At 41.1% G+C, this 18,115-nt stretch overlaps 1 protein-coding gene across 2 annotated transcripts in view; it reads left to right on the top strand.

Annotated features, from left to right (window-relative positions):
• mgat5 (alpha-1,6-mannosylglycoprotein 6-beta-N-acetylglucosaminyltransferase) overlaps nt 1–18,115 on the top strand; it is a 109,363-nt gene that overhangs the window by 32,854 nt on the left and 58,394 nt on the right. For both annotated transcript variants that reach the window (XM_035909876.2, XM_006795709.3), the window contains exons 4-5: nt 12,424–12,500; nt 17,499–17,588. In XM_035909876.2, coding sequence (XP_035765769.1) covers nt 12,424–12,500; nt 17,499–17,588 — 167 coding nt within the window. The remainder of the gene's footprint in view (nt 1–12,423; nt 12,501–17,498; nt 17,589–18,115) is intronic.

Here is an 18,115-nt window from a genome sequence, read left to right as displayed (position 1 = left end):
GCAAACTGTGTACTTAAGTCTGATTTTCAATGAATGGACATTCGAGTTTTGCCATACGATAGTCAAACTCATGCCATACTTTTGCAAGCATGCCTGGAGTCACTGTAGCTGTTGTCAAGCTACAACCGACAGCCACACAAAACTCACCAATCCGCTCTTTCTAACGTGCATTCGATCATTAGCAGTGAACAGCTGCAAAATTAAAGCACGTTGAAATCTGTGTCTCATGAATAAGATACTCCATGGATAACACATCTGACTCTATTAGATTAGATAAAAGGGAGTCATGATGGCCAGTTTTTTAAGCCCCCCCCTTGTATCTGTAAAGAGCCCATCTGAAGGCTCTTTACAGATACAGATATTTTTTGTTGTTGTGAGGTCACATAGTGTAAATCCCCTCGTGTCGCTCCTCTCCCTCCACACTTTTATTTCTCTATTTCAGCCCTTTATCCCGCAGGCAGGCTTGTATGTACCCTTGAGGTCTTGAGTGGGTTGAGTGGAAGGAACATCTGGGGCTGATGCGCCATTGGCTGCGACACGTGCATCCAACTTTTTCTTCTTTGTTTTCGTCTCTCATCTTACGACTTCCCTCTTTTTCTTTTTTTCTGCCCAGTGACTGTTTGCAGGGAATCTGCTAATTATGAAATCTAACAAACACTGAGAGTTTAACGGTGTGTTAGGTCCAAAACGCCAAACCATATTTTTCTGCTTTTACCATTTCTAATTCTCGTCCCTCTTGTTTACCTTCAGTCTCTTCATGCTCCATGTTTTTTTTCTTTTCCCCTCTTTGTATGCTGCCCTCTCTCTTCCCCCCCTACATCCTCTTCCTCTGTGCCAGTTTTGCTGCTCTGCTGGTTCAAGCCGCTGCTCCGGCCCTATAGGAATATAATGTGCTTTGACTCCTTCCACCAAATATCAACCATTTCCCCAGGCATATTTTATATATTTTGATTTATTTATTTATTTTTAATAGACGGATAAACACACACACTCACTCCAGTTTTCATTCACTGCAGCTGCAGATTTTTCAGGATCCAGATGACAGAACAGAGCAGCAGGCGCACATGAACGCAGAGCTGATGCAATCCAATCCTTTTTCACACAGAGACTGACGACTGCATTATCGCCCGTGCGGGTTGCATGTTCAGACACCCATCCACATACGACAGGAAACCAAATTCTCTGCATATTTTCCTTCATCGTGCAGCCCCCTTCCTCTAAGGCCGTATCTTGCATTGTAGCACCAGTCGCAGAGAGTGCATGTGTCCAGCACTTGGTCAGAAACAATTCAAGGTTTCAGGCCTTGCAGAGGAAATGGAACATCTGCAATAAACTTGCTGCTATTTTTATTCTAGTTTCTCAGGTCTGTTTAAAATCTGTCATCAGAACAGTGAATTCTTTGAAGACACAAGCCAGTCTTCACAGCCTTGCCCCTCTAACCACAATTGGTAGAAATCAGCAGTGGAACATTAGTCATAGCTCAGCAATGATGAGAGCTAATCACAGCTTTCTGGCAGCCCTGTGTCCTTGTGTCGCGTTTGGTGCAAAATCGGCATCATGCTCCATTTTCGGAGGGAACAACGAACCGATCAGATTGCTCAAGCACAAAAGAGGGATTGATTACAGACAGAGTTTCTGTTCTGTGCAACAGAGGAAGGGAGAGTAATAGGAAACTTGGTGTGGGCTGGATGTTGGGGTTACGTGGGGAAATTTGGATTTGGTTTTTTAGCCTCCAGGACTTTGCAGTGGAACACTTGTGTGGACCAAAGGCAGAGAGACACATGTGTTTTGACCACTTCCAAACACGTGCCGCCTCGTATTGGGAAGCCCCTCTGGTGTGTGTGTTACCCTGCTGTGGTCCCTTCAGGTGGCAGCCTGGCCTAAAGAAATGGCTTTCAGTAGCTTTTGGGAGTTTCATTTAAGGGGTGCAGGTCAAGTTTTACAATATACACAAACACTGTAAACGCAAAAGCTGTCCGTAATCCTTCTATAATCCTAATGTTTACATTTTTTACATTTTGGAGTGATGTAATTATTACTTCAGTTGTGTATTTAGTGTATGAATGTTGTGGTTTCCAAAGTTTGTGTTGCTGAGAGTGTAAATGTTTTGCCAACATAGCTAGGGCTCATGTAGCAGTTAATTGCCTACCTCTCTGTGTTATTCTGGGTTATTAATAAGCTTTTAATAAAACGTAATTTCCTATATGAGACACTGAGCTCGTTACACATGAAGAAAAGCTTGTGTACAACAAATGTAAGTAAATGAACATTTGTTTAGCTTTTTTACTTAAGCAAGCAATCTCAAGATAATATTAAGCTGCCTTGTCCTACCTATGCGTTGGTTATCATAGTATTTTTTGTCCATTTTTCTTTGAGGCAGTGAGTTTACACAGTTTATAAAAAATGCATCACATTTTACAGTGTACTCAAAAGTTAGGCTTAAACTTTTGTGTTTCTGGCATTTTCTGCTTTAATAATTAATACAACATTTTGTTTAATAATGTGAATGAATGTGTATGTGGTATATCCTGTACCAGAGGGTTTTATTTTTTTTAATGTTTTTTATTGCATTTAGATTTAGAATTCACTGAACACTGGTGTAGTCTCCATAAACATACGCATCAACACATCTTTGTGCTTGTTGTCTTGGTAAATTTGACCATACTTTTTTTAAAAAAAACAAAAAACTAACGACATTAGTATTATTATTTTGTACCGTTTCAGTCAGTGTTTATTTTTTCCTAAAGTTTACATCTTTTTGTATTTCTTTTAACTAATTGTTTTCTCACAGTTTTGAGTTGATTATAATAATGTTGATATCTGCTTCTCTTGGTGTGAGGCAATAGCAAGAAAAGGAAGTAAGACAAAACCGTTAGCGTGTTCCTTATTTATAGAAATAAAACTTTCTAACAGGTAGATATAATTGAGTTGACTTATTAGACAATTATTAATTTAACTGTAATGGAAAGGGACAGGTGCTATTATAATATTTTTAAAGGGGAAGCTTTGAATGAATCAGTGTGACATTGATAGAGGGTTAGATTTCACAGGTTTAATGTTTAGTGTCGCATGTCACTTCCTCATATATAAGGTCACACAGTTTCCTCTCTTCTGAGTGAGCTCTGTCTGCAGCTTTCAAATACAGATCTAAAAGTCACAGGGAAGTAAATGAAAACAGCAGAAAGGAACATTAACTGTATCACATCTTAACGTGTCTAATTCCTAGAAACCCTTAAGGTCAGCCGGTGGCATCCGTAGCGTTAACTTGAACTTTAACTCCGCCTTTAAACCCAAGTAGACAGCTTACAGCTGAGTTAAAAGTGAAGAGCAGAACCACTGTTAACAGGCTGAACAGGCTCATAGCCTAAGGAGGTGGTGGATAATCAGCTTTATGATAGGGTTTGTGTGAAGCCAGGCGAGCCAATGAGAGTCGAGCTAAGTTGAACTTGTTCGTAGCACTCCCTGATGACAGTCGCTGATCTCTCCACCTGCACAGCTGTCGATTCTCTTTGGTAACTGTGCTCGTCAGCCTTCCTCGTGTCTAATTGATGAGCTGCTGCTGAGACGTACCCTCGCTGATACCTCTGCTTCTTCTCGCAAAGTGCATCTAAAATTAGTGTTTCTAAGCGAGTGGATCAGAGGACACGGCGACAGAGGATATGCTGCACTTCTCCCCTCTGTAATTTATTTTTTTCATTTTTATTTTTCAAGCTTTTATCTCAGTTGTCACCATAGTGACAGTTAACGCATCATGTGCTTCAAAATTGCTCATTGCTCCAGCGTCTTTGTTTAGCTAATTGTATTGTTGAGACTTAGATTCTTACCGTCTTGCACTTGCACAGCCCTTCTCTTTTGCATTCCAGTTAATTTGGTGACTTATTTGAGTCCCACTGACCAAATTATGCCATTAAAGCAGGGCCTTGGCACATGTCACGTTATCTGAGGGTTTTTAGTTAGGAACGCCTGAGAGGGAAATCATTGAGAGTGAGATGGATACAGAGAATAACAGAAACCACATATAACATAAACCAGATGTCTTCAATCCAGTTCTGGAGTTGTCAAATGTCAGATTACCTCATGGACTTGGACAAACACACATACACACTGGGACAGGGAACGGAAGAAAAACCCTCTGTGTGTGTTTGTGTGTAATATCACATATTGTTCAGAGATGATGCTATTTAAGGGCTCTCAGATGGCCAACACTGTGTGCTGGGAGCTGGCTAATGGTGACCTCAGTGCTGTGAGCTCTTGTGTATCTTAGGTGGAGTGATCTCATCTGTTTTCTTCCTCTGGTTCTCTGTATTTTTATTATTGTGAGAAAAAATCTAGAGCGAATAAATCCTTTTTGGGATTCATTTTCACTACAAAGGGTACAAAAGTGTAACCTTTATTTTGGCCTGACACACCCACCATTTCCTGCAAGGTTTAGCCAATAAGAAGAAAGCAGGCTTGGTTGGGAGGTATAGTCTTGTATGGGGGCGGAGTTAAAACTGCTGTCTATGAAATAAGGAATATTTTTGAACTGTGAATCATGCAAAGCAACTCTAGTAGAGTCTCTGTATAAAGAAAGGAGATGAAAATGTACATAATATGCTCATGTTCAAGAAAACTTTATTAACGTGGATACATAATTATGTTATGAATTACCAGAATACTTGATGACAGCTTTAACTGACTTTTTCTGGTTAACTCATGAAGTCAAAGGAGCTTGCAAAGAAAAGCGTCTGGACTTCTTTAAGTTACTTGAAGACGTTTCACCTCTCATCCGAGAAGCTTCTTCAGTTCTAAGGTCAAATGGTGGAGAGTCCCAGATATAAACCTAGTGGGAGTGTCCCCCCACAGAGGGACAAAAGGACCCCCTGATGATCCTCTAATTATAGATGGCAGAGAGTTGAGTCACCAACTCTCGTCTGGGAAGGGATCAAGGCGTCTGGGAAGGGATCTCAAAACTGGATTATAGATGGCAGAGAGTTGGTGACTCAACTCTCTGCCATCTATAATCCAGTTTTTATGATCCACATCTATGATCCAGAAGGGATCTCAAAACTGGATTATAGATGGCAGAGAGTTGAGTCACCAACTCTCGTCTGGGAAGGGATCAAGGCGTCTGGGAAGGGATCTCAAAACTGGATTATAGATGGCAGAGAGTTGACCAACTCTCTGCCATCTATAATCCAGTTTTGAGATCCCTTCCCAGACGCCTTAACGCCCACTCACATCCTGGGCCATCTGACCTCAGGAATTCGCATGATAAGGTGGGGCCAGGTTTCACAATGAACTCACCCGAAACTCTGGCTGATTGGGACCCACACCCAGTTCCACACCTTAGCTCAGGCGATTAGAGGATCATCAGGGGGTCCTTTTGTCCTTCTGTGGGGGGACACTCCCACTAGGTTTATATCTGGGACTCTCCACCATTTGACCTTAGAACTGAAGAAGCTTCTCGGATGAGAGGTGAAACGTCTTCAAGCAACTTAAAGAAGTCCAGACGCTTTTCTTTGCAAGCTCCTCTGACTACGATGACCTGGATGACTGAGAACCTTCACAGACACGTTAACTCATGAACTATTTACATATCTAACATAGCACTTTTATTTTAAAAGCAAAAGTAAAAATGATAGTATGTTTGTTTTTTTGTTTCTAGCAGTTCTACCATCAGCTCTCTGTTTGTGTAGCCATCCCTCACAGGGTTGCTTGTTTCTGTTAGAAATAAGCCAGGTTATTTCCTAGAAACAGCTTTGTGGGTTGTTCTTGGAATACTCTTTAAAGGAGTTTGTTGTTTTAAGCTCCATGCATTCTTTTCTCTTCCCTGCCTCTGTTTTGTGTACACTGACTGAGGTGTGGTTTGCTGCTTGGCTTTTCACCTCAAATTGTCGCTTATAGACGTCAGTCATGCTTCACATCATCTGATTCAACGTCAAGCTGCATGACAGCTAGGAACTGTGAGGCTTATTTCTACATGGGAATTTCTTTATTTCTTTTCTGGTCAGTAAAGGCCCTGCTGATGCACCTGCCGGGCGGGGTTGCTTCGGCCATGCTTTTCCCAGCTTTAATGTGCCGCAGTAGATGATTTGTGCTGAAAATGATCGTGGTTCTCTGTGAAGCAGGTCATTTTGTCCGACCTAAACATCCCTGGTGTAGCAGAGGTGAATAACTAGGAAATTGCTCCTTTTGAGGCAGCACCACCTCTTCTACGTTTGATCATGAAAGGAACTATATTTAGGTCGTTTTTGGAAACGGCTTCTTCCACTTCATTACAGCTAGGAGAGAAGATTTGCCTGGTGGCGTTGGCGCTTGCTGACGAACTGGCTGAATGACAGGCTGCCTCTTCGGCTGTTTGCTTGGTTGGTCTGTTGGGTTGGTTGGCAGACTGACTGGGTGGATGGAATGACAGGAACTCGCTCTGTGCAAGTTCCTGTCATTCCATCCATCCATCTTGTGTGCTGCACAAGATGGCCCCGTCACCAAATAGCAAATCACAAGTCACATTTGTTTAGCTTATTCAATACAAACAGTCAGCAGACTGTGACTTACAGAAGAGCAGGGAACTCAAAGGAAATAAAGAAGAACGATGAAAAGAACAAGATACATTTCAAACGTAGCCCAGATGTTTTCACACAAGTGTGATCCTCCCCATGGGTTTAAGAGCTACAGCTCTCTTATTTTTCATTTTTTCTCTTATTTGCTTTCCTCATTTTTTGCTTTGCTTTCATAAGATGGCATTAAGTTGTAACTCTGGTATGTGAAATAGAAAGGGGAATTAGTTTATAGTGACTGCATATTTTAATAAAAGTTATTTAAAAAAATATAGAAATTTAGCTTCATTGTAAGGGCAAGCGCATCGCTGTAGGACATGATGTAATATTAGCATTTGGTCCAACCTTGAGATTTAAGTATTTTAAAACCAGGACTGATATTTGGTGATTTCAAAATCTGATATTCCGATGGGTCAGCCAGTATTTTTTTCTTTATTGTGACAAATTAAACATAAACAGATTTCCACACAGTGCATAAATTTTCTTTTATGGGCCATTATGCTAATTATGCAAATGCTGATATCAGCCGATAAATCAGTGGCTCTCCAGTCCTACACTGTCATTATGATAAAGCTTGATTCTCATGGTGAGTTTAGGCCAAAAGCTAAATAAACACCCTATATACTTCAGTGCAGTCAAGGAGACTCTTACAGCAACTGGAAGAACTACTTTGTTCCAAAGTACATCTGATAACTTATCAGTAACGTAACGCACAGTGCTATAACCTTAACTCATAACACACAAGCCTCTTACTGGCATATATCTTATATCTCTATCTCTTTATAGCTGTGTTTCTATGCCCATCTAATGTTTAATAGTTCAGACAAGTCCGGCCTCCATTATTTGTTTATACAGTGGGGCAAAAAAGTATTTAGTCAGCCACCGATTGTGCAAGTTCCCCCACTTAAAATGATGACAGAGGTCAGTAATTTGCACCAGAGGTACACTTCAACTGTGAGAGACAGAATGTGAAAAAAAAATCCATGAATTCACATGGTAGGATTTGTAAAGAATTTATTCGTAAATCAGGGTGGAAAATAAGTATTTGGTCAATAACAAAAATACAACTCAATACTTTGTAACATAACCTTTGTTGGCAATAACAGAGGTCAAACGTTTACTATAGGTCTTTACCAGGTTTGCACACACAGTAGCTGGTATTTTGGCCCATTCCTCCATGCAGATCTTCTCAAGAGCAGTGATGTTTTGGGGCTGTCGCCGAGCAACACGGACTTTCAACTCCCGCCACAGATTTTCTATGGGGTTGAGGTCTGGAGACTGGCTAGGCCACTCCAGGACTTTCAAATGCTTCTTACGGAGCCACTCCTTTGTTGCCCGGGCGGTGTGTTTTGGATCATTGTCATGTTGGAAGACCCAGCCTCGTTTCATCTTCAAAGTTCTCACTGATGGAAGGAGGTTTTGGCTCAAAATCTCACGATACTTGGCCCCATTCATTCTGTCCTTAACACGGATCAGTCGTCCTGTCCCCTTGGCAGAAAAACAGCCCCATAGCATGATGTTTCCACCCCCATGCTTCACAGTAGGTATGGTGTTCTTGGGATGCAACTCAGTATTCTTCTTCCTCCAAACACGACGAGTTGAGTTTATACCAAAAAGTTCTACTTTGGTTTCATCTGACCACATGACATTCTCCCAATCCTCTGCTGTATCATCCATGTGCTCTCTGGCAAACTTCAGACGGGCCTGGACATGCACTGGCTTCAGCAGCGCAACACGTCTGGCACTGCGGGATTTGATTCCCTGCCGTTGTAGTGTGTTACTGATGGTGACCTTTGTTACTTTGGTCCCAGCTCTCTGCAGGTCATTCACCAGGTCCCCCCGTGTGGTTCTGGGATCTTTGCTCACCGTTCTCATGATCATTTTGACCCCACGGGATGAGATCTTGCGTGGAGCCCCAGATCGAGGGAGATTATCAGTGGTCTTGTATGTCTTCCATTTTCTGATGATTGCTCCCACAGTTGATTTTTTCACACCAAGCTGCTTGCCTATTGTAGATTCACTCTTCCCAGTCTGGTGCAGGTCTACAATTCTTTTCCTGGTGTCCTTCGAAAGCTCTTTGGTCTTGGCCATGGCGGAGTTTGGAGTCTGACTGGTTGAGGCTGTGGACAGGTGTCTTTTATACAGATGTTGAGGTCAAACAGGTGCCATTCATACAGGTAACGAGTGGGGGACAGAAAGGCTTCTTACAGAAGACGTTACAGGTCTGTGAGAGCCAGGGATTTTCCTTGTTTGAGGTGACCAAACACTTATTTTCCACCCTGATTTACGAATAAATTCTTTACAAATCCTACCATGTGAATTCATGGATTTTTTTTTCACATTCTGTCTCTCACAGTTGAAGTGTACCTCTGGTGCAAATTACTGACCTCTGTCATCATTTTAAGTGGGGGAACTTGCACAATCGGTGGCTGACTAAATACTTTTTTGCCCCACTGTAGAAGGCCAAACCTTACTCTGGCTGTTTGTTGCTCAGCTTCTGCTGTTCTCAGAAACAAGAAGAGGCTTTGATTGTGTCCATCTTTTGTGAGATACTGGAGTGGCTCTCAGGCCTCCCACAGCTTCCCTCAGTTTTCTGCAGAGCATCAACTTCACATGAATTGCCAAAAAAATCTTGTGCATTGTGCTTTAAGATTACTGTAAGAAATAATGTGTTTGGTGTAATTAGTCGGCCCAAGACAAAGAGCTGTTATTCTGACTGGTTTTCTGTTGTACCTCTGTAGGAATTGTGGTAATCATTTCCTTATCGGGGGTGGTAACGGAGTCCAAACAGTGAATCTGTTTGTGTGATAGTCTTTCTGACTGCTGTTTTGGTGTCTCAGCCCCACTAACTTTCGCTAGGGGCGTCTGTTTTTGGGTTCTGACACGTTCTTATGGAAAGCACCCAATTTCTGTCTTGCACTTCGGGTGTGTATGAAAGAAATGTCAAATCTTATCAGCAGAATGACATTTCATAAGATCAGAAGTTGTTTTGTGGTGTACTACCATTACCAACATTACTAACGTTGACATATCACAATCAGGTATTTCTTCTTTTAAGCTTCTTGAAGGCTGAGTGGCTGTTCTGGCAGTAAATCAAGGCTATCATTGGCTGATGATGAACTTCAACATCGACGGATGTTGAAAATGATATTCATTGTATGTGATTGTGTTGTGCTGTCCTAAACTGTGTGTATATAGCAGCATGGCAGAGGATAGCTGCAACCAGCGTGTATATGTGGATGGTGAATTGGGACTGCAGTAAGAGAGGAGGTTTGCTTAAAGAGAGAAAATGGGGAATAATTAAAAACACACCACCTTTATAGCGAAGCGCTCAGCTTTACTTCCAACAAGCGTTTTATTGGTTAATAGCTTACAGAAGATAAAACGCAAACCTGCAAAGAAGCTAATGGTATGTCATGCTGACTCAAACGGTTCAAATCTGTTGCGTACTCGAAACCTCCTCTTCTGCATTCCTGGGTAATGACTAAGGCAACAAATGTAAAGTTTCTGTAGATCTGCATCTAACTGTTGAGGTGTTCTTTGATATGATGATGCTCATTCCTCTGAAAACACACTGAGCAACAGAAAGAGGTAGACAGAGAGATAGTTATTGATAGCAGTTGTTTATTGCGGCAATTTATCAGTGCAAATATCCCCCTCTCCACCCACAGAAGCCTGACCCACTGCTGGAGCTGCTGATTAGCTCCATGCATACGCCTCCATAACGGCACGCAGCTTCCTCTTAAAACACCACTCGCAAACTCATTACGTCAGCCTGGCATTCACCTCTGAGCTTTTTATCCATTTGCCTTCCATTATTTATATCCTGGCACTAAAGGTCAGGGCGGATGACGACTCTGAATGACGATATCAGAAAAGATGATTATAAGACTGGGAGCCGTGCGGGCCATGCACGTTAATCCTGCAGGGACATTCAAATCAGTGTGGAGGAGATCTCACAGGAGCTCGCTCCTCCAACTGCTGCTTCTGGTTTTTATTCTTCTTCTACTGTTTGCTTCAGCTGGTGCAGCTCTTGCCCCTGTGTGGTTTTTCGTTTTTATGGAGTTAAGACTACAGAGCCGAAGGTGATACTATCAGATGACCATCATCCCTGACCGCAGGGTAATGGCCAGTCTCCATTTGCAAATCCAAAAGACATAAAGTGCTGAGAGTGTTCTGCACTGGGATGATTGTGTAATTTTATTTCATTTCACACTGCGCAATAGGTCTAATGCAATTCTTGTCACATTGTCTGATGACTCATGTCATGGGCATAAATACTTGTGCAAAACTTTCAGTTTAGGTTAAAGTAAAAATCAACCCTTGTGATCTCTTGTTTTATTTGGAGCAGGAGCGAGTACAACTTCATCTTGTGGCAAATTCTTTTAACGCACAGCCTCAAAGCACTTTCAGGTCTTTTTCTTATTCGCTGGTCTGTCTTAATCAAGTTTCAAGTGAAACAATGTGATGAGTTCCTACTTTGAAATTACAGACACAAAGACGAAGCTCTCAAGTCGTCAAACAGATGCTGTTGTCTTCAATTTGCAGAAAATAACTTTAAAGTACATTTGTGGGCCCTCCTTTCCAGTGTGATGTTTACATTGGACTCTACAAAGGTACCTTTGCATAGACAATGGTTTATAATAATCCTAGTTTGTTATCCTGGGCCTTGGTGCAGACACTCAGCTTGAAACAAGCTCACTTTCAGCCATCTTTCTTCTGATTGGCCACCTTTTGTACAGAAAAGGCTTGAACAGCTGGTTACTGGCTTGTTACCACAAGCTTCACTCACAAAGTCACACACATTCTGCAGTCCTGTCTTTGTAAGCACCTTAAGACGGGGGCAGCTCAAGGGTTCAGCATGTTGCCCAAGGATGCTTTGACATGTAGGCTGGAGGAGTCAGTGTTGTATAAATAAAATTGTCATTGCACCTGTGTCTTCTCCCTCGCCACACTGCCAGCAGGTCGTAGCAGATGTTTGCCCCTCCCCGAGCCTGGTCCTGCTGGATGTTTCTTTCTGTTAAAAGGGAGTTTTTCACACACCCACCTCATTTTGGGCAGGTTTAATGATTGTTAACTACTATATGTGACAGAAAATAAGGAGAAGCATAAGAGGTGACATTTAACCAAAGCAAAGCTTTTTGAATTTAAACATTGTTTTTTAAACATTGTTTGTTATTGCTTCCTTATTATATGATGCTTCTTGTCCGTGGAGCATCACATCTAAACAATTCCTACACTCTTTTGTATCCTTGCTGCTTTCTTTCTTGTATCACTTTGCATCTGTTTAAACTTGTATTGTCACAGCTACCATCGTGTTCTGCAGAATAGCAGTAGCAGAAATTGTTGCGATTGCATTGCCAGTTATTACAGCCTAAGGATAAGAAGTAGTGGATAAACATCAACAAGATCAAAAATAAAAACAGATTTTGTATCCACGTGTTTGCATTTAAAATTCTTTGTGTGTTGTAAAGACATCTGATAGGTCATTCAGAATGTAGGCAGTCGCACACAATAGCCCTAATGACCTACATAGTACATGTTTATTGTAAGTATTATAATGTAAACTAGTTAGCAGTCGACAGAAGGGGGAATAAAGAAGGTGTTGACAGTGTGATTGGAGCTAGAAAGATAAATGTGTGACACGGTTGTGTGTGGGCTTTGTGTACTCCACGCATGCTCCATTTTCCCTCACAATTCAGACCATCAGTGTGAACTGCAGATGTTAATATTTGTGTCTCTATTATATCCAGTGTAATAGTGATGTATCCAGTAAAACAAAACAACAACAACAAAAAAAAAACCCACGCAGACAGATAAAGAATTCTGGAGCTGACTGACTCGACCTTATTGATTTAGTTTCTCTCTCTTTCTCTTTATCCAGACCTCCTAAACGGAGCCCAGGAGAAGTGCGAGCTGCCGCCTTTGGATGGTTTCCCTCACTGCGAGGGCAAGCTCAAGGTGAATCAAACATACAAACACACATTAAAAACAGGCCTCTCCATCCCACTCTCTGAGCACAGCTGTGAAAAGGAGGTTTGAAGCATGTGAAAGACGAGCTACTGAAAGGAGAACTGCCTGCAGAAATTCATAGCGAACAGAATAGAAAACAAATGACAGTGTAATCTACAAAACATAACCAGCATCTGGCTTATAGCTTTTACATGGACAGTTGACAAAAAGAGTTGATGCAGGGGTGTTAATTAGTTTATTAAATTGCATTAATATTCAAAATATAAAAATAAAAGGTGTAATTTTAGGGCCAATAAACCTCTGAGCTGCAGGTCTGAAGTTTGTTAGGTTGGACATTAATTAACATGCACACCATCATAACGCCTTATTTTCATCAGCACAAAAACTTTGCATCATAGCACGACCTTAAAATGCTGATATGCTCGCTTTTCTTCATTGCAGCCATCATGTTCTCTTTTAAAGGCTTACAGACACAAACTCTTTAACACAAAAACTCATAAAGCTTCCAAGACGGCTGAGTAAAGTACTTTTTTTTTGTTTGTTTGGGGTTTTTCTCACAGGTAAAACAAAAAACACTGCGATTTCCGTAATGGAAACCAATGAGCAGCTCATTTTGAATTTGACCTGTCTTTTTCTCTTTTTTTATTATTTATTAATGCTCATTAATAAAAAGAAAGTATCTCTTATTAGATTAATCGATTGAATAATCAATAGCTGCAGTGTCGGTGAACCTGGTAACAAACTTTGAAACAAGCAGATGCGACACTAGTTTTATCCATACTGGAGGTGTTTGCGTTACATTTAATGTGATTCATGATGAATTTCAATAAAATCTATATTGCACATTTTTTGACCACTAGTGAAAGGGGAAAAAAAAAAAAAGAAAAAAAAAAAAAAATATATATATATATATATAAAAATCCTGATTGCACCTGTAACTACGTAATCTTTACTAATGTTCCTATAGTATTTTTTATTATTGTTTAAAAGTAGCCTGTGGAGTATTCCTGTGAATACTCTGTGTTTCCTGCCAGATCATGGCCTTAAGAGGCACAGGTTACATTCTGCATACCTACCTGTGTGTTAATTTAAGGGTGGCCCAGGTATTTGAGGTCAGTTAGTAATGATGCTGTTTTCTAGATTGAAATGGTGATGCCCTGAAGAACCATTTATGTAACCCACACGTCACACCGATCGCAACCGATTCCCTCAGCTTCTTTTCAGCACCACACAACATCAGTCATCTCATATATAATGAGCCTTGTAGTCTGTGCTCTACGTTTTTAATCTGTCATATGTTATAAACACGTTGCTGTTAATGAGGTAACGCTTCCGACTCGCTAACAAAAGGAGAGAAAACATACCTCAGAGCCTGTTTCTGTAAATTTGCCTGGATCACAAGATTGTGTTACTCAGGTCAACTCAGGTCTGGGAAACACTTTTGTTGCTCTGCATTTTTATTACAGGAAAAATCTGCAATGCAGCTTGAAGCTGGAAACACCCACACAGATTTAAAAGAGCACCACCGGCTCATATTTCGAATAATTGTGAATGATTAATGAATGTTTTTTTAATAGTTGTTTGCATTAAATTACTCAGTGCATATATGTAGTTGTAATAAGATCTCTTATTACAAAAGTGCAGAGCCCCTAAAGTCCTGAAGGAGGATGCTTTTCATCTGGTGTGAACCTAATTATCTTGCCTGCACAGTCAGTGAAGCTAAAGCCTGATAAGCTGAGTTCTTTGCATTTTTTTGGGTGGCTGAGTGCAATTAAATCGGTTAATTAGTCAATTATCTGATGTACACAGGACAGCTAAATATTATTTTCCAAGGCGTCCAACGACTTCAGACACATAACAACAAGTTTTAGTTTGAACTCAGGATGTTATGCAGTGAAGTTTATCTTTGTCTTAAATCCTTTGCACAAGATAACTTATATGTTATCTTATATGACGTATATACAATGTGTTTAGATACCGGGCATAACATTATGACTGACAGGTGACATGAATAACGGATTATCTCTTCATCATAGCACCTGTTCATGGGGCCGATGTATTAGGGAGTGTTAGAAGCACAAACAATGGGTAACTGTAAGGATTTGAGCCAGTTTGACAAGGAGCCAAACTGTGATGGGTAGACGACTAGGTCTCAAAATCTGCAGCTTTTGTGGGGTGTTCCCAGTCAGAAATGGTCAGTATCTATCAAAAGTGGTCCAAGGAAGGAAAAGTTGTGAAAAACTGACAGGGTCATGGGGCCAAGACTCACTGATGGACCAAAGGCTGGCCCGTCTGGTCAGATCAAGCAGATGAGCTACTGTCGCTCAAATTGCTAAAAAAAAAAAACCCTAACGGCGGTTCTGATAGAAGAGAGTCCCTATCATGGAAACGGTAATCCTTGATCTTTCAGGAGGATAATGGGCCCTGCCGCAGAGCAAAGATGGTTCATGATGGTTTTAGAACACAACGTCTGAGTAAGCTGTGAGGTGTGTGAAGTCTTTTGGCTCAGACGTCACACAGTTTGACTATTTTTGTTCACTATTGACTGTGTATGACATCACCAAGATATCCCTAATATGGTCATCTCAGACACACAGCCCGACCTGAGCACATTTACCCCACCCACCTGCTGTTCAGACCTGTTTGCAAGTGGCAACCCATCAGAAGAAAGTTTGTTTAAATGACTTGTTTTAAACAGTGGATGAAATGAGGGGGCTGGACCAAGGTCCATCATAAAGCAAAAAAGGATTATTTCAAAGCAGAACTCATGCATAGCTACTCTAGTACAGTCTGAGATTGAAGAGATGGAGCTGGGAATAAGAAAGTGCTTTCTATCTATCTAGTTAATTCAGTCTGTGATGGCACACTGCTGCCTTCACTTGCAGCACTTGCCTACACTGCTGTTGTGAATGCATACTTCCCAAAACTCCCACATGACGCTGCTGTACAGTACCTGCAGGCCGGATGAGCAGATGACAGCCAGGTTTAATTGTGGGGCAGACAGGTACTGGCAGACACAGGTGCATACACCCAAATAAAACGCATAACACATACTGTACATATGCTTGTCCATTGTCTTGTTTTGTTTTTTGTCTGTGTGTTGGCGAGTCTGTGTCCCTCAAGCTGATGGGGGACTATCATACACACCATCTGCTCAGCCAATCCTAATCTTCCATTTGTACTGTTAGAATTTCCAACTTGGCCTGAGGAGATGCCAAAGCTTTCCTTACACATACACCATCTACACGAGTGCTGCACATGAACTCCTTTTTCCTTTCAGAAAAGAGATCAAAATTCAGTAAACTGGCATTTCACATGAGTAAAACATCTGAAAAATAAATTTTCTCCTACTCACAGAACTCTTTTTGGTCATTGTTTAAAGTAACGCAATCTCTATGCATTTGCCTTCCAAACGACTCCGAGCCCATCTGCCAACTCCCAACTATGAAGCGCTTTGAATAGTCAATTTTCTGTTTGCCAGTGCGCTGCTCCCTTAGGTTACTGCAAATCAGCATGCATGACGTATTGGAGCCTACGAGCAGGATAGCTGTCAGTCCACATCTCAGCTCAGCAGCCCTTCCACTTCCACAGAAATGCCAGTGCCACAGAAATCTGCCCCCCGGACATCAAATTAGAAGAAGAGTTTTTCATCGCAGTCCACATCCAGAGTCTCCATCAATCCCGGCTTTCCACACATTTTATTGAGGACATTCTACATTCTTCCATTTCAGTGAAGAATGACATTTTCACATTGACGGACTTCCACTCAGTCACACATGAAAGTTGCCACTAGGGCTGCCACAAACGGTTATTTTGATAGTCGACTAGTCACCGATTATTTTTGCGATTAGTCGACTAATCAGATCATGCATCCACTGGACATACAGCTTATTGCACCAGCATGCATCTGCTCTTATATAACTATCATTAGCTTACAGCTTTAAGTGTTTAAGGTATGTGATAACTAAAAATAAAGACAAGTTGATGGTTTATTAAATTTTAATGAAATTTGCAGATTGTTTCGGTGAAGTTTAATAAACTCCTTGTTATCTAAAATATAACGGGACACCGGAGTATATTCTCAAGCATCTCACGCTTCTGATAATCAGCTGTCTGCTTGATGTTTATTCAGCTGTGTAAAAACTATAACTTTAATCTCAGCCAAACTGATTTACTCAGGAACAAATAAAATACTAAAACAAAAGCCAAACAATAACATTTTTAAGTTATCTAAGTGACTTATATATATTTAACCTGAGTAGCGAAAGACGGCGGTGGGTTTGAAAACGATTTGCCGGGAGTCCGGTGTTCTCACGGACTCTAGTGAGCCTTGCCCCCGGCTAGCTATCGAGCTAGTGGGTAACAGACGTCTCTGAAAACGTCGGAGCGCTTTTGAAAATATGTGGTGTCTTGATAAACTGAGCAGATATTTGAGGTTTACACAGCTACATTCTCGCCTGAAAATATGCTAAACGTTTATTTTGTGACCCAGAAAGAATAATAAGAGTAATATTAAGACTAACTAGCTGCCGCCATTGTTGGAAACTGAGCTGGGCTGCGCTATGAATTCTGGGACACAGCTTCTTCTTCTTCTTCGGGGTTTAACAGCAGCTGGCATCCTTGTACTTGCAGTGCTGCCATCTTCTGTTTCAATCCGTTATTACACTCTTAAATCCTACTACTTATTCCTGCGTCTTTTGGGATCTTACAAAGCTTCAAACGACGTGTCGACTATTAAATCAGTCGTCGACGATTTTGATAGTCGATGTAATCGTGACTAGTCGACTAATCGTGGCAGCCCTAGTTGCCACAAAGTTAGTAAGGCTGCTCTCAAACATATCACCCTCTCATTCAGATACGATCACTGTAGTTTCAGCAGTGGAGGTCTTTTATACACAGTCTGTGGGTCTTACAATATACATGTGACATTAAAGTTTATGTTGGGTCAGTATGCCCGTCTTACATTTGTCTTCTCCTCTTTCTCAGTGGATGAAGGAGATGTGGCGCTCTGACGGCTGCTACGCCAACTACGGCGTGGATGGATCCACCTGCTCCTTCTTCATCTACCTCAGCGAGGTAAATCCTTTGTCTTTTTTGTGTTAATAAATGTAGATAAAAAAGACTGATTGTATTACATCGTCATGATTACTTTTCATGTGGAACAAAATCAACATGGCAAAAGCAGCACTGGTGTATGAGTGCCTGACCAGCATCTTAACAAGCTGGTTACTGTTTACCATTTATATACAGGCTCTGCGTTTATTGATGGCAGATACACCATTGGACCTCAGATACGCCACTGTTCTCTGTAGGCTGCTAAGTGTCCGTCTCTGTGTGTCTGCATGTTTTCTCATTAGTTGGCTTTTATATATAACTCTCTCCTTTACTGGTTTCTTTTAATCTGCCTACATTCACATGTTAAAAGCAGAAATGAGTAGAGATCACCTTCATCCTCATATTATTTTATAAACGTTTGTCCACCGAGCAGAACAGTTTTTATATACGCTGCTAAACATGGTGTAATTGTTTTAACTGGTTTCTTGTGTTAATTTAAGTCAGTTTAAAAGTTGAAGTAGATGCATATGAGCCGCATACTGTAATCA

Source organism: Neolamprologus brichardi, chromosome 23 (assembly GCF_056152115.1).
Source record: "Neolamprologus brichardi isolate AB-2024 chromosome 23, ASM5615211v1, whole genome shotgun sequence".
NCBI lineage: Eukaryota > Metazoa > Chordata > Actinopteri > Cichliformes > Cichlidae > Neolamprologus > Neolamprologus brichardi.
This window is presented reverse-complemented; position numbering and strand designations above follow the sequence as displayed.